The sequence below is a fragment of the Nyctibius grandis genome, chromosome 5 (genome assembly GCF_013368605.1).
Source record: "Nyctibius grandis isolate bNycGra1 chromosome 5, bNycGra1.pri, whole genome shotgun sequence".
NCBI lineage: Eukaryota > Metazoa > Chordata > Aves > Nyctibiiformes > Nyctibiidae > Nyctibius > Nyctibius grandis.
The window spans coordinates 67,177,437-67,193,443 of record NC_090662.1 but is presented as its reverse complement, the minus strand read 5'-3'; the positions used below and the strand labels follow the sequence as shown (position 1 = coordinate 67,193,443).

General features: G+C 43.6%; 1 protein-coding gene across 1 annotated transcript in view; it reads right to left on the bottom strand.

Annotated features, from left to right (window-relative positions):
• Positions 1-1,514: 1,514 nt before the first annotated feature.
• The window catches only part of ATP6V0A4 (ATPase H+ transporting V0 subunit a4), a 29,582-nt gene continuing 15,089 nt past the window's right edge, over positions 1,515-16,007 (bottom strand). The window contains exons 11-20 of the mRNA XM_068400424.1: positions 15,226-15,365; positions 14,759-14,916; positions 14,179-14,272; positions 12,275-12,393; positions 11,086-11,302; positions 9,405-9,512; positions 6,451-6,585; positions 5,381-5,498; positions 2,794-2,965; positions 1,515-1,696 (exon numbers count right to left, since the gene is read on the bottom strand). Of these exons, the coding sequence (XP_068256525.1) occupies positions 1,603-1,696; positions 2,794-2,965; positions 5,381-5,498; positions 6,451-6,585; positions 9,405-9,512; positions 11,086-11,302; positions 12,275-12,393; positions 14,179-14,272; positions 14,759-14,916; positions 15,226-15,365 (1,355 nt within the window). The 3' untranslated portion in view covers positions 1,515-1,602. The remainder of the gene's footprint in view (positions 1,697-2,793; positions 2,966-5,380; positions 5,499-6,450; positions 6,586-9,404; positions 9,513-11,085; positions 11,303-12,274; positions 12,394-14,178; positions 14,273-14,758; positions 14,917-15,225; positions 15,366-16,007) is intronic.

The following is a 16,007-nucleotide window of genomic DNA, read 5'->3' as shown; positions in this document are numbered from 1 at the left end:
ACTGTTTCATAAAGCAAATAGTTTTCTCTGCATTTGCGAATGCATCAAACTAGTTTGGCATTTCTTGCTTCAAGACAGCTTTTCTCCTGAATAGGAATAAACAAAATAGGCTGGAAGGAAGAAACAAATGTGATGTGCATGCACTGAGCAACTGTGACACCAGCTGCATTCATGTCCATGTGGTTTTTGTCTGTACTGTAGGTTACGCAGGCCCAAAGAACTGGTGGCACAAGGCCATGTGTGGGTCATGGACACAGTCCTGCCCCCACTTTTTCTCAGCTCCAGCTGCTGCTTCAAATCCAAGCTGTCCTTAAAAGGGAAAAAGGCTCGTGGCTCTGTTGGTAAGCAGTGCCCAATGTCAGTATGGCTTCTTGAGACCACAAGGGAAAAAGTGGAACAACTGCTTTGCCTGGGGCTGTATATTCTCCCCAGTCACTGCAGCAGGAAGGTGGCTCTCAAGCCTGACTACTGCTGACTCATAGCCTGGGATGACTATTCCACTGTGGGTCCTGCTGGGAACACTCCCAGGTGGGTTTCTTTGGTGGAGCTGAATATCAGGGGTGTGAGGTTTGAAAATAGGGCTTGTTTTGTCACACCCATGGAAGGAAGCACTGCCATGTCCAAATCCACTGATGTGCTGTTTTGGGATTTTACATCCTCCATGGTTAAAAAAATAGCCTGTTATGGTTAATACCATTCAATTTGAAATATTAGTAATTCGTGAATATTTAGGAAAGATCACAGTACATCAAGACTTCAAATTCATTTCAACCGTTTTGATTCCTCTCATCTTTCTGTTCATTAGGTATTAGCATTTCTACACAGTCTGCTTTAACAACGCTCTTTGAAAAATACAACACGGGGGGAGTCATCTTGAGTCTCCAGTGAGAAACAACTCAATAGAGAGAAATAAATTGGCTGCCAGTGTGGAAACTGGCACACTCTTTTGTTTACACAGCTCAAAACTAACACTTTGTTAAGTGATGACGTGTGCAAACATCTATAATCCAGTGCTGTCAATCCCTGGGGCAAATCAGATAAGAAGAGGGTTGTTGTAGTAAAGCATGTAGAAAATTGCACGCCTGCAATATGATCTGTCTTTGAGCTAGTTTGCATCGTGTGCTAAATGAAGGACTGCAATCTTACAAGGGACTTAATGGTTGTCATATGATCAACCATAGATTGAAACAACAGCCAAAACATGTTTTCCTTGGAAAGAAGTATGCCACAAAGACGAGGCAGTAAATGGAGCAACACACATGCAAGTTGATTATTAATAACTAATTTAATTCAAAAGCTGCATCTCCTCTTTTCAACCAAGCAGTAAGCAGCTTACCCAATCAAATACTGAGGAGCAGGTACTTGGCAAACACATCAGTGGAGACACTCAGCCAAGGGTCCAGCCAGCCCGGCCGATATAGTCCAGCTCTCAGCTGATACAGCAGTATATGTGTGAATGCAGCTAGGATATTTTCACCTACAGCTGCTCTTCTTTCAAGGGCCACATCCCATTCTCTTTCATCCCATATACCCTACTCTGTGGGTGAGCAAGCACAAGAAAATAGAGCCTGGTCTGAGGAGTGAAGTGGCAATGCACCAGCTTCACTCTTCTGCAGTGCCATCGATGATGTGCTTGAAGGAGAACGGAGAAAATTTGTACCCAGCTCCCACGTAGAACTTGTTCTGGAACTCCACCCTGGAGAGGAGCAGAGGGTGGCATCAGTGCTGCCTGCAGGCAGGACTTCCTGCCAGCTGAGAGGCTGAAATGTGGCACCCATGGGAAAAGGGAGGCCATGGGAGATGGTGGCCTCTGAGCCAGGAATGTAGGCTCCTTCTGGAGCCAGCAGTGAGACACAGGCAGCTCAGTGAGTGACCCAGCACACATCAGCTTTGACTTTCCATTAGTCAGCCTGGAAACACTTCTTTGTGAGGCCAGTTGACAGGACCTTGCCTACTCGCTAAACTGCTTTTAGTAGCTCTGAGAGCTGGGATAACCACCTGCTGGTTGCACACTCTGGTGGGAGACAGACATCTCCCCCTTCCTGCACAATTACAAGCAACTGCACCACAGTTTGCTTTGGCAGCATTTGTGGTGGGACATTACATGGTGAAAAAGGCCACAGTTTGGGTGCTCAGGCAGGATGTCAAGTTATGGTGGTGAAGGGCAATTTGTTACCTTGGTCTTGCTTTACATACTAGCCCAATCGTGTGTCCACACTGCTGTTCTTGCCTGGACTGACATCTAGTTAAGGCAGACAACAGCTAAATTGAAACTGGTTTGCCACAAAGTCAAAACAGCCTGCAGCTCAACCTGGGCTAATTGCACAAGCACTGACTTATGTTTTCAGCAGGTTTTGCAGCCCTGGCTGAACTCTTGCTGCCATAGGTAGTCCCCAGCTCTCCTCTTTGACAGTAACCCTGGGTGGTTTACACAACCAGTGGTGTGGCTGTGGTGCCTTCAGGCCTTATCACACAGCTCAAGGTGGCCTCGGTAGCTCTACGTGTTTACCAGGGCAGAACTGCAGGTTGCCATTTGCCACACGTGCCACAGCCAGCACAGGCTCAGGAGGACAGGCAGGTTGCTCCAGGGAGCAGCTCAAAAATGGAGCAGGGAGCTATGACCTCCCTTTGGAGGAGTCTCCCTTGCTTCATTTGCCAAAGAAAACTAATGTCCTTATGCATAGATACTAGCATGGCATGTCTAACACCAGCTGGTGGGGACACATATTTCCACAGCCTGATACCTCCCAAAGACTGCTCCGCGAAAAAGCTCCAAAAGACCACACCACCTACCAGTGCAGACGCAAGGCATGCAGAAAGGCTGAGAGCCCCTCCATGACAAGCAGGATGGCTACTGTCAGCACTGCAAATGCCGCAAAGATGACGAAGATGATGATGAGGCCTGCCCAGCTGCTGCTGTTGAACCCGTTGTGCATCACCATGGTCCAAAGGACCTCTGACAGTTCTGCAAAAGGAAATAAAAGGAAAACAGTGCTGAGCAACAGCTGTGGACAGACCCAGCATGCAGTCTGGCAGCTCACCCATTTTTCCCAGTTAGATGAGTTGGCCTAGGATAAAATGTACATGACAGTAATCATGTAAATGACAGTAATCATGTACGGCCACCCTGCCTCTCCACGATGACTGGGGAAGGAAAGCAGATGCAGATTGTTTTCCATTGCTCCCCTTCACTGTGTTAGAAGCTGATAGTGCTGTTTTGGTTTGGCTTTGCATCAAAAGTCCATGCAAGCACACTACTAAGACTGTTGTTACCCTGCTATGATACAGTCATCAGTTTAATTTGTATGTCTTTAACTTGGCAGATAGGCACTATGAGCCTTCTAGGACTGCCTGCTGCTAAATCCCAGTGAACATGATCAATTGACATAGTCAATACACATGTAGATTAAGTTACAAGCTCTACAGATTGATGCTAGTTAAGACCCACAGGAGACATATAATTCCCACTTGTTCTCCAAACCACTTCACTTAGGGTGTCATGGAGAAGCTGTGGTGGGAAAAAAAAAAAAAAAAAAAAAAAAAAAGACAACTGGTTGGTCCCACCCAAGGCAGGCTGTATTAGCATTTAGCTTGTTCACATGCTCTTAAAGATTTTTTTCCTGCACAGGTTTATATCAACATTCACAGCACTGGTATATCTGACCTGTCATGTCAGCTCAATAACATATTCCTAACTTAACGACTGCAGTGACACATGATAGAGTCAGAACTGAGCAATTTTCCTCTTGTGATACTGGCAAAGCAAGGACTTAGCCCAGCTCCTCACCATGAAGATGTTCCAGCCACCAGTTTAGCCTTTGATTTTGCCAGTCATTGGTCCTTGAACTATATTCATATTCAAGGATCTGTTACTTTAGGTTACAACAGATGCAAGGGATCCCTTGCAACTGCTGCCCTCGGGAAAAATACTCCTGTCAATGCCGGTTTGCAAGGCTGGGTCTCCATTTAGCCCACAGCCAGGGCTAAAAAATAACCGGTTGTTCTATCACCCTATCTCCCCTCCCCAGCTGAGGAAGGGAATTGGGAAAAGGAGGGAGATGCATGGATTGAAATTTAAAAAGATTTAATAAAATAATAAAACCATTATCAATACTAATACAAAAGACACAAAATTATACTTAGCTCATAGAGTGGTGGCAAGTCCCTCCAGGGATCACAGCCATTGAGAAGAGAGGAGAATTAGAAAGAGGGAGGTGAGATCAGAGCAAAAAGACCACCCTCCCCAGCAGCTTTCCCATTTATATTGAACCTGACTTTAATGTTACAGAATACACCTGTGGGCCAGCCTGGGACAACTGCCCTGGCTTTCACTGCTAATGGCCTTGATCACCATACCACAGCTGGCCACAAACTGAAACAAAATGTAACAGAAAATTAATTCTATAAATTTTATCCCTGCAAAACCAGGACAGGCTGTAAACGAATATCATGGTTTCCAGGTAGAATTCTGTCATAATACACAGGACGGCCCTTAGCTAAGCTTTTTAGTTGGTTTATTTTATTTAGATACCTGTCCTCCATGTAAAGCTAATGTGTATTAGCTTCCACTCCAACTCCTACTAAGCTCATTTCTGTGCCAAGAAGTACCCCTGTCAATCCATGGCGCACCCCCGCTTTTGTTTTCCTTTTTTGTGTGCCCAATTCTTTAGGGCAGGCACAACTCATAGCCACAGGCAGTACAGCAATATTAATAAAAAACATTTCAGAAGAATTAGAGTCATTGAAATCCTGAAGTTCCAGCCTGAGGCAATTTCTAATATTTGAGCATTTGTTTTTATCTTAAGACAAAAGACATGGAAATCGTGTACATTTCTCATGCAATGTGAAGCTCCACTAAATGTTGCTGGGAAAAAGCCCACTGAAAACAAGTTCCAGAAGCTCTTGAATGAAAAATTTTCTTTCTAGTTTGCTGAACCAAATCAAAATAACTTTTCAAGTAATTTTGACATCCATCTGCATACCCTAAGGCTAGGCCAAGTGCCTCCTGGGAAATGAAGCTATGGTTCCCATGCTCTGTGGACTGGACTACCCATTTGGATTGCACCTCTCACCATGCCACACACCATGAAGACTATTCCAGAGGGACGGCTACAGAGCAGCATGGGAAACAGGTCCCAGCCAGCAAATGCAGTCAGGAGCTGCCTGATATGTAGCTGCCAGAGATCACAACTGAAAAATTAGAATGCCACCACGAAATGCTTGGATTGATCTGACCTGAAGCAAAACATTCCAAGACAAAAATGTCCACAAGGAGAACTTTGATTTCATGGAGAAATTTGCAGCAATAATCAACACCAGCAGAAGCAGCTATCGGCATGGAGTTGCTGGTGAGGTAACTAAAAGGTGGTCAATCACTCACGTGCATGGGCTAAGCTCAGTGCCCAAAGCCGCAAGTAGGATGCTGTGTTGGAGATGCAGCCAAGACAGTATTCAATGGTATGGATAGCTTGGTGGACAAATGTGTCTCCAAAATTGAACTGAAACAACATAAAACCAAACACATTTTATTAGTTCTTAGTTCAGGGCTTCCTGGTTAACAAAGAAACACTCCACCAAAGGCTCTTCATACTCCTTCTTTTTCCTTGATATCTCCTGAGCAACACACAGGTAGTTCCCAGATAAAAAGACTACTTTGAAAATTGTCAGTTCTCTGTGATCTTCCCATGTATTCTCCCTGGAGAAATACAATTCCAGTGAAAAACAAATGCTCAGGAACCAGCTCATATTCCAGTCTTACAATTTCAAATGTGGAATAAGATGACAATCCAGTTGCTACCAAGCTTTGTGATTTCTTGTAGAGACAGAAATTCTTATATAAAACAGGACTTTTCAGGGTATCTGCCTATTGGTATATGCAGTGATTTTGGGGGATATCACTGAATAAACATATCTTCTAAGACTGACGATTCTCTGTGACTGGGAACAGTCAGCCATATCCTCACTCAATATTGTTGGTATTCCCAACTGCTACAAACACTTTTGTCACTTTTTTAACTGTGTTGCTGCATACTGCAGAAGCCCTTGGCAGTATCTGCCAAAGGAAGACTTTTCTCCCTAGCCAACAGTGCAGGCTGCCAACTTTTCAATGCTTCATTGCAATTTAAAGGAAGGAAAACTCACAGACTCTTGGGGAAGGCTTGACCTTCTCTGGGTGCAATATAGAAGTGAAAGAATCCCCTCTGTGGAAACAAAAGCTGGAGGTTTGTAAGAATGCCTGCCCTCACCAGGCAAAACTGAAGGAAAAATTTAGGGGAATTCATTCTATCAAAATTCAAAGCTTACTCTGTTTGGAAACACAAACTCTTGCAACAGTGTGTCTTGGTATCTTGTTAAAACAAAGGGCTGGCAACTCTGTGAAAGCCTTCTGCTTGACTTGGTGTCTTCTACTATTGTGTCTGTCTGGATAATTTTCTGCCCACATTTTCTTACCTCTTCATCATCATCCTCATGTCCTCCATGGCCACCACTGAGGTCTCCCTGGGAAGCTTTCTTTGGGTGATTGGTCTCTGGGACATCTACCTCATTTTCACCTCCAGGGTTTCCTGAGATGGCTTGAGACCGAATCTTTCAGAAGCAAAATGTAATATGTTTTATGTGTCATACTACAGTTGATACCAAAATGAAGCATGAAACTCCATCAATAACCTGATGGGATATGTTACCGTGATGTGTAACATATGAAGGACTATATCATGAACATGAGGACAATTTCAACAATAGTCAGCCATCATGGACCACAGAAACTGAGTAGTCCTGCTGAATGGCTAATAATACTTAAATATTTTCTGTCCTAGAGCATTTTCCAGTGATTGCAAATAATCTGGAGCTAGTTTCTAGTCTCACGATGCACCCTTTATTCCCACCATGAGAAGATACATCACTTTTGGCAAATGAGAAAACTGAGGCACATTAAAGCTGATGATATAAATTAGACGGTCCAAATAAAAGGAATTAGCATCAAGTGAAAGGGAAATGGAGCCTGAAAGGATCAGGTGACTTGACGAAGGTCTCTGTCACAGTTTAAGGCTGGGCTGGCTATTAAACCAGTGGCAGACGCTCTCTATTAACCCTCCTCCCTGCCCAGAAGGGAAAGGAAAAGAGAAAAGGGTGAGAGACTTACGGGTTGGAAAGCTAAAACAGTTTTAATAACGTATAACAATGAAAAAGAGTGTAATAATAGTAATAATAGAAATAATTAAATGTATACAAATATATGCAAACCCAAGATCGAGCTCCCCTGATGTTGGTCACATCACTACCGGCGCTGCAGGGCAGGCTCCGGGAAGGCCCAGACTGGGCCCAGTGATGGACAGGAACTGGATTCAGGGATGCACGGATCGGGATTGGGGGCAGCAGGAAAACAGACAGAGTCCTTTTCGGACACTGGCCATAGCAGAAGGGGAAGGGATGAGACCCTAGTGATCCCCCCGCTTTATACTAGGAATGACGTGTATGGGATGGAATACCACGTTGGTCAATTTTGGGTCACCTGCCCTGTCCGCTCCTCCCTGCAGGTGCGACCCCCCTTTGGCTCTTCACTCGTAAGCAGTGAGGAATTTAGCAGTGACCTTGGTTTCTCTAAGAATAAGTACAGCAAGAGCCTTTCTGCATAACATCCCTACCCGTGCCTCAGTAATAACTATAAACTTCGAGCGTTATCAGTCCTGGAAGCAGACACTGTCTGCAAAACATGCAGTTAGTTTCAGAAAGTGCAGTTACTTAGAAGAAACTTAGCTGAAAGTAAAAATCTCTGAAAAGAAAATTGATTCAGTTTTAGGTAAAATGAGGAGAGTCACACAATTGCTGGGATACAGACAGAAATAAAATTCAGATCTCTTGATTCATTTTAAATTGACAAAAGTTTCATGACAACCTATCACGATGAGTGGCCCAGATTAGAAAGGTGTAGAGGGAGCAACGTTGGTGCAGTGCCGTGCTCCCCTTGGCATGCCTTTCTCAGCCCCAGTGTCCCTGGAGCTGTAGGCTTTGTGGCTCTCTGAACCCTAACCCTAACCGTAATTTGGTGCTCCCAAATCATTGTATTACATGGCAACCCATTTAATCATTCTTTACAGAGCTTTTTTAGGGGCCTGAACAACCTGGTCTGAGACTCACTGCAGGAATGACAGCACATTATATGTATTACACTACTTTATATGACTATAGCCTTCCTATTATACAGCATAACCAAATACGGACCTCACAGCTTCTGGTAGATTCTGCCCAGACTCTTCATAGCTTCTGCAGTTTTCATGGGCAAGGTCTCATGATAACCTATTGCTTCCTATTGTAGCAATAATCATTGTCACATCCATTTTATCTTTGTTTTACCTGAATGTCAGCAGAGAGAACAGACTTTGCTGCAAACGTATAAATCTGCATAAAGGTAAAATGTGACCATACAGGTAACATATGACACTTAGGAACAGAAATGCAGGGGCATAATAGGAGGTGGGGTAAAGCTGTCACATGTTGCTATCATAAAAGCAGGAGACAGAGTCAGCCATGCCAAGCTTTCATCCAAACCCCAGAAGAATGACAAAACAAGAGATTACAGTGCAGAGGCAGGGCTGCAAAGGTCTCACTGGGACCTGGCTTTCAGTTATAGGTCAGAAGTGACTGGGTTGGAAAAGGTCATGCAGCACAATCAGCATCTCTTTCTTCAAATGGAAACATCTGTGCCCTATAAAAGCTACACCAGGCACTAACTCCAACTATAAAGAGAAGTAAATCCTGACAGACAAGTAAAGTCCTGTGAGCGTAATAAATGAGAGAATTAATGGACAACGGGGAAACTGCAGCTGCCGCAGTTATGTGCTGTAGAGTTAGGCAAACTGCAGAGCCCGTGGGAAGGAGGGCTCCATTAATGTGAAGGCAATCACTTAGGCAAGAAAGCACCACTGGAAAGCAGGCAACAGCTTTTAAATCAAGCTTCTCCTCCAAGCAGTGTCAATCTCTCCAAGGCCAGGAGTTTCACTGATGCCTTGTTCCTACAGAGCAGCCAACCAGTGGTTAGTGGTGGTAGTGGACTGGGAACTGAGGTCTTTGCCCTGTCTTGGATTTATCAGCACTTCAGTCTTTCTAAACCTTCTCTGATTTTGGATACGACACTTGAAAGAGCCCAGAGTCAGCCTAACTCCTCCCCCAACAAGTAAAAGTATGGCCTTGTGAGCAAAGCTCCTGCTTCCTGTTTAGATAGCTCAGCCAAATGTCCATACACATGCTCTCAGCACATGTGCTGTAAAGCACAGTTTGACATCACCGGAGAAACTCTGAGATCAGAGAAAAGCAGAATTAGATCACTGAAAACACTTTTTGGGGCCAGTATCCTCAGCTTTGCTTTTATTGTACTGAGCTCCCCTTCCCTGATCCACATCCCTTACCATGCCTTGCGCTTTCTGGTGGTTGGCTCGGAGGATGAAAGGTTTAATTAGGAGCATCCAGGGAACAGCAATCAGAGCAAATATGACCAAGAAACTCTGCACTTCTTTCTAAAAGACGAAACAAGAAGAGCAAAAAGTTACTTTACTTCTTTTAGCCTTTATGGTTAGAAACCTGATTCTATAAAATGTTATTTTTTTTTTAATACAACAGATATACTCCCTGTATTGGTTGAGACTCCTCTGCTTGTAAGGACATGAAAATGAATGTATACTTCTTAAGGATCCAGAAAGCACTGCCAGCTAAAGATGGCTGGAGACTCACAGATGAAAGGCTTTCATGTTGGAAAGGGTTAATTTGCCAAAACCCAATGTTACTGACTGGAACCTGGCTCTCCAGTGTCCCAGGTGAATGTCCTAATCGCTGGGTGAGCCAGTCAGGTTGCCTTGCTTTGATCAAAGTAGAAATGCTGCAGTAAGAGCCAAGACATTCAAGTCTTCCTCTGGAAAGCAGGGAATCCAGGATTTGCTCTGCATTTGCAATTCCAGGAGGGAATTGAATCCCCATAGCTTTGGTTTGATAGCACATTGCCCCCACAATATAAGGTGTTATTGTTGCAGTATGCCACCCCTATTTCTGTCCTAACGTATCTGCTTGTACTTTAAGAAAAACAACAAAAAAACCCAAAGAAAACCCCAAACTACAACTTCTGCTTTTTTTTAAAGCTGGCTCAGATCTCTGATCACCTTACGGTGTCATATAATCTTTGCATTCAGACTACCCAGCTGGATGGCACAGTTACTCGTGGGGTAGGAGGATATGAATATGAGAAAAGAATTGCCATCTTGGAAAGGCTTTGGGTTGTTACAAAGCAAAACGTTATTTGAAGACTTTTTGAAGGCTGGGAAAACTGTGTTTTCTCAAACTCCCCTGCAGCCTTAACGCAGTTACTTGGAACTGATCGGGGCTACTAACTCTGATTCACCAGCAGCTCATGTTGAAGTGCCGGAGTGTGCAACTGTATAGACGTAGATGCATACATGTGGCTGGAGGCAGCATTTGCTTGCAGATTCTGCATTGATGGTGCTAATGTAAAATCAAGAAAGAAAAAAAATAATCCATGTTCTGAGCAAATACAGAGAGATGACTTTAAAAGAGGTTTTCTCTTAGGGGAGAATTTTCTGCTTTTGTTTTTAAGTGTACTCCCTAGAGGAGGTATTTCTGACAAAAAAGCTGCCAGAAAATCCTCTAGCTACTTCTATTTTTTAGCTGAAAACATAAAGTTTTCAAGTTTTCCAAAGAAGAAATAAGAAATGACCACAGAAAGGAGAGGCTTTCTTTGTCTCTAGCATTGTGTGAAGACTTCAGGACAGCACATCTGCAATACCCAGCTTTGCATCTCTATTCATCCTTCTTCCTTTTTTTCCCCAAAAGTATCTTAAATTGCATCATCATTCTTGTAAGGATGACACTAAGAGTGAGGTTTCTTCTGCAACACTAATAGTTTCTCTGTCCTACCTGTCTACAAGGACAACATGAATACCAGAAGAACAAACTTCTCTTACGTGACTGGCGCTTGTGAATGAGCTTCTGAGCCTGTTCCCCATCTTTATGCTCCCTCTCCACAGCACCCACTGCTAATCCAAACCCAGCCACAGTGCATTTGAGCTGCTTGATCCATACCTGATGCAGATATAATGGAGCATTTGAAGTGTCACCATAATTGAAGAGAAACATATTGATGAAGTGGATGAGGATGCTTGGTGCACTCTGGGATGAGTGGACATCAAAATGACACCATTTGAAAATAATCATGAAGACCAGGTAGCCAAAAAGAGAGACAATAAAAATCATTTCTGGAATGAACTGAAGGATAATGTTTATGTATTTCTTGAAGTAGCTGGAAAGAATCAGGAAAGAGAACTACAATTAATACAGTGGGTATTAATACCAGGTTGCATCCAAGTACACCATTTAGTATAAGGAAAATAACATAAGAAACATACAACTATCACTAGCCAAGAAAAAATTCTGTAATTGCAGTCTTTATCAATGAAAGCCATTCTTTAAATACAAAAGCTTTGTCACACTGATTCTCTTCAGGTTTTTGTACTTGACCCACCAGTATCTCAGCACCTCAAAAGATTAATACATTGAAATAAAAGCCAATTAAAAAAAAAGGCTAATTTACAAAGTCAGGCATTATAGGCTGAGGAAGGTCAGAACCAAGTGTAGAATCAATTCTGTACTTCAGAATTGTAGGCTCAGTCCTCCTCTCTGTCGTCTTCAAACACTTTCCATCCTTGAAGGTCACTACACAACCTCCAGCTTTGGAGAGTCTCTCAAGACAGTAGTGTCAGTCCCTCCACTCTATCACCATTTCTTATTTTTTGTTCCAAAATATAGAGGCAGAGATATCAACATGCACACCCACAGATCCTGACCACTGGCCCACTAACTCAGGAGAAAGACGCACACACACACCATGCAAGATTGCAGCGTGCTTTGGATGAGACCAAAAGAGTTTGTCTTTCAAGACAAAAGTTACCAGTAGTGGGAGATGCTATATATTTTTAGTTTACTGTACTTTAGTATTTCTGCAGAATCAAGAATATAAGAGAGAAAGCATAAAAAGAGAGTTTATCCAAGGGAATATCTGCAGTGTGACAGCTGTCCTCTCACCTTTGGTCTCAGCACTCTTTACCAACAGTGGTGTGAGTCAGTCAGTGTATGGGGCATTTCTACTTGCACTGGGGAAAGGGCAAAAATCAAGTCATTGGTCTGAGATATGAGGCTTTCTCTGAATGAAGGACACTAGTTTAGAGATGAGGACTTGTGTGCTGCAGTGATGGGTTTGGTGAAACAAACTTACATGTGGTTGAAGAGGCTGAGTATCACCCCAAAAATCATATGCACAATCCCTATGACAACTGACATCTTCATTTTGTAGGAATTCAGGAAAGTCAGCTTGTTCGATGCAACATTCCAGATCTTTGGGAAAAGGAGCAAAGAGAGACAGAAGAACAAGATTTTCAGGTGTTTGCTCAATAATGGATTTGTGGAAGTTGTTGCTTTAATGCCATCAATTTACTCTTACCAGTTCTAGTAAGAAGAAAACAAGCAACAGAAATCTAGATGTTCCTTATAATACTTTTCACTCTGACAAGATTCTCGTCTAAAAGGTATAAAGTATTATCCTCGTTTAACAGAGGAAATAACAGGGATTTAAAATGATGTAGTGACTTTGCTTCAGTCCTCCAGAAACCAATGCAAAGGCTGGTAGCAGAACCTCGATCTTTTCAGTGTCATTCCTTGCGCCTGGTCTGAGTTATCTCCTTCAGCAAAGGTGGAAAGACATGAGAAAATCCCTCCTGCTGCTACAGAAATTTGTTCCACCTTCACCAGAGAAGTACGGAGGGCAGAGATGTTAAAACTTTTTGTTTGAAAAAAAAACAACTCATTCCAGTTCTTTGGCCATGGAGATCAGATTATTGCCTGCCTCTCTGCAGTAACTTTTCAGTTGTGTTAAGACAGTAACCATATGCCTCTTCTCAGTCCTGTCTTTTTTATGCTACAGAGCTCCAGGGTTCCTTCTCCTCTCTTCTAAAACTTCGTGGACCTCAAAGTCTTCTGACCCTGTAGATGGTAAGTAGATACCTCTTTTCAGGCACTAAGTATAGCACTTGCACAGAAAGGAGGGAAGACAGGATTATTTGGAAGACAAAACAGTAGCTTATGTGCCTTTATCTGGCATGCTTTGCCTCTTCCATGGCTATGGAAGAGTCTGCCTAGTCTCCTCAGCTCAGGGTGACTCTTTCTGTTCCAAGATACAGCTCAGCCATCCTGCCAGGACTTGCAAAACGTGAAAAGCCATTCATACTTTCAGGCAGATGACAGGGATAATTTCCACAGAGAGGGCCATGTGGGGGCTGGTGCTTTCCAGTCCACCCCTTCCCTGCCAGCACTTGTTCATCCCTTCCTCCCTCCCAGCCAGGATTCCCAGCCTCTCGAGCAGGCAGCAGCCAGGGTGGAAGAGGGGCTAGCCTGCGTTAACTGGGGGTGTATCGGGGCAATGTACAGAAAATTAATCTTCCTCTGTTGTGATTTCTTGAACAGCTCTGCCTATGTCCTGGGCAGAGCTCTAGAGCCCAGTTTGTGAAAAACTTACTACAAGGTCAATCTCTTTGCAGACCAGGGGAAGCCAGCGTTTCTTTGTGTGACCAACTGAAATGAGAGTGCATCCAGCAGAACAGAGGTTGATTGGCTGATATGAAGATTGAGACAGGAAAGCTTGATGTTAACAACTACATTTCAATACATGATAAAGAGAGAATGGCAAGAAAAGGGAAATAGGATACAGAGAAGAAAAAGTGGATAAGTTAACTAATACTGGCATTTACTTCACACTTCATATGATAAACAGTCTGCATGGAACTCAGGACTTTGTCTTCAAACTTGTGAGGCAGCTCTGGAATGAGTTAAGTACTCAAGTAAGGAAACTGAGTCCAGCAGGCTGGTGACAGAATGAAGACTGGAGCACAAGACCACTCTCTAGCAAAACCAGAGTTCCTTCCTGCTTACCATTTTGCTGCTGCCTGTGCAAAAATGTCAGCAATATATATCCTTGATTGCTAAAGAAAAGCATCACAATGACTATGTAAAGAACAGAAGGGCAGAGTACGGCTTCAGGAGAGAGAGCAGGGAGCTACTGATGTGCCTGATATGTAGAAACAGGATTGAAACACAAATTATCTGAAAGCAATTTAATTTAATTACCGGATCTATTCCAAATGGATATGGATTTCCAGAGTAGACTCCTGGGACTGCTGGATCCAACTGCAGCACCGTATTGTCCAGAAGCACATCCTTACTACAAGAGAAAAAGGAAATCACCTTTGCAGCTTAATCTCACCATATAAGCCTATGGTATATTTATGCAAGAGGGGCTACGGACTGCCATATACCTGTCACCAACTCCAGCCTTTCCGTGAGCTGTTATCCTGGGCTTTTGTGCATACGTGCATGTGTGTGTTTGTGTGTGTGTGTGTGTAAATGGGTCCTACACAATGACAGTCTTCATCACACTGATAATTCTCTATGCATCAGTCCCAGACACCTGCAGATTTTTATGCACATCAGTGCCTGAACAAACAGCCATGTTCCCAGGGACTCTACATTTCCATTTCAATAGTGAGTTCATCCGTGTGTATCAGATAAAACCTCTGATTCATTCATGACTGCATCCACATCAGGGAGTTCTTCCCTTCCCCACACAGGCAGTGACTGTGTCTTTCTTTCAAAGCCTACATGCTCCATTTGGTGTGTTTTCACTTGTTTCCCACATTCAGCCACTTACTTCCAAGTGCTATTTTTAAACATGGGGATGATATGCCAGGAAGAGCCAAAGATGTTGAATGATTTGGAGAAGCAGTCATTGTAGATGAAGCCAGTGTACATGGAGAATATGCCCATGAGCAGGATCAGGTAGCGCCCGCTGAAAAAGGTGTTCCAGATCTGCAGGGGAAAAAGGCAGTGCCAGGGACCAAAGTACCTGCAGTCCCATCAAATGGTGGGCCTCAGCGAACAGGAGACATGATTGTACTAATCTATGTATATACAATTATTCATAGGAAACTCCAGGTTCCTTGGGCCCAGCCAGGTCTCTGTTTAGAAGTAGGCAGAATTACTTGTCAAATCTCTGCCTCACAAGCATCTTTGAAGGATCTCCACTCAGCCTTTGGGAGGCTGGATGCCCCTTTCATCAAATGGGGACAATAAGCCTTTTCCTATGCTGACAGGGTGCACCAGCTCCCTTGTACTTACCTCATTAGTGCTTTTCTGAGCAAGAAGGCTCTTCTCATTAATGACCATCCAGAGTGCAAAGCCCAGCATGACAGCACCATGGCCACAATCCCCAAACATCACAGCAAACAAGAAGGGGAAGGTAATGATGGTGTATGGAGCTGCAGGAAGGAAAGGACAAGAAGCTCAGTTCCTCTTAAACAAAAAGACCTCAGCAGAGAAGCAGTCCACCCTACCAGACCATTCCTCACAGCTGCCCTTAAAGGCCCCCACGATCCCTTCCCTACACACCAGGCAATCAGATCTAGTGCAGAACTAGCTTTACCACCAGAAAGACTCTAGGTTTCTCTTCATTCTCAGTGGTCACCTTGAGATGAGTGTTCCACACTTTTCTCAGGTCCTTTTGGCTTTTTTTTTTTTTTGCCTCAGCATGATAACGTCAATTTATATTTGCCTTGTGAGATTAGGTCTTTTCCTCAGTGCTGCTACCTCACCATTTGTTCCCCACCCTGTATTTGTGTAGTTCATTACTGCCACCACAACCAGTCACTAAATCATAGAATCATAGAATGGTTTCGATTGGAAGGGACCTTAAAGATCATCTAGTTCCAACGCCTCTGCCACAGGCAGGGACACCTTTCCACTAGACCAGCTTGCTCAAAGCCCCATCCAACCTGGCCTTAAACACTGCCAGGGAGGGGACATCCACAGCTTCTCTGGGCAACCTGTTCCAGTGTCTCACTACCCTCACAGTAAAGAATTTCTTCCTAATATCTAATCTAAATCTACCCTCTTTCAGTTTA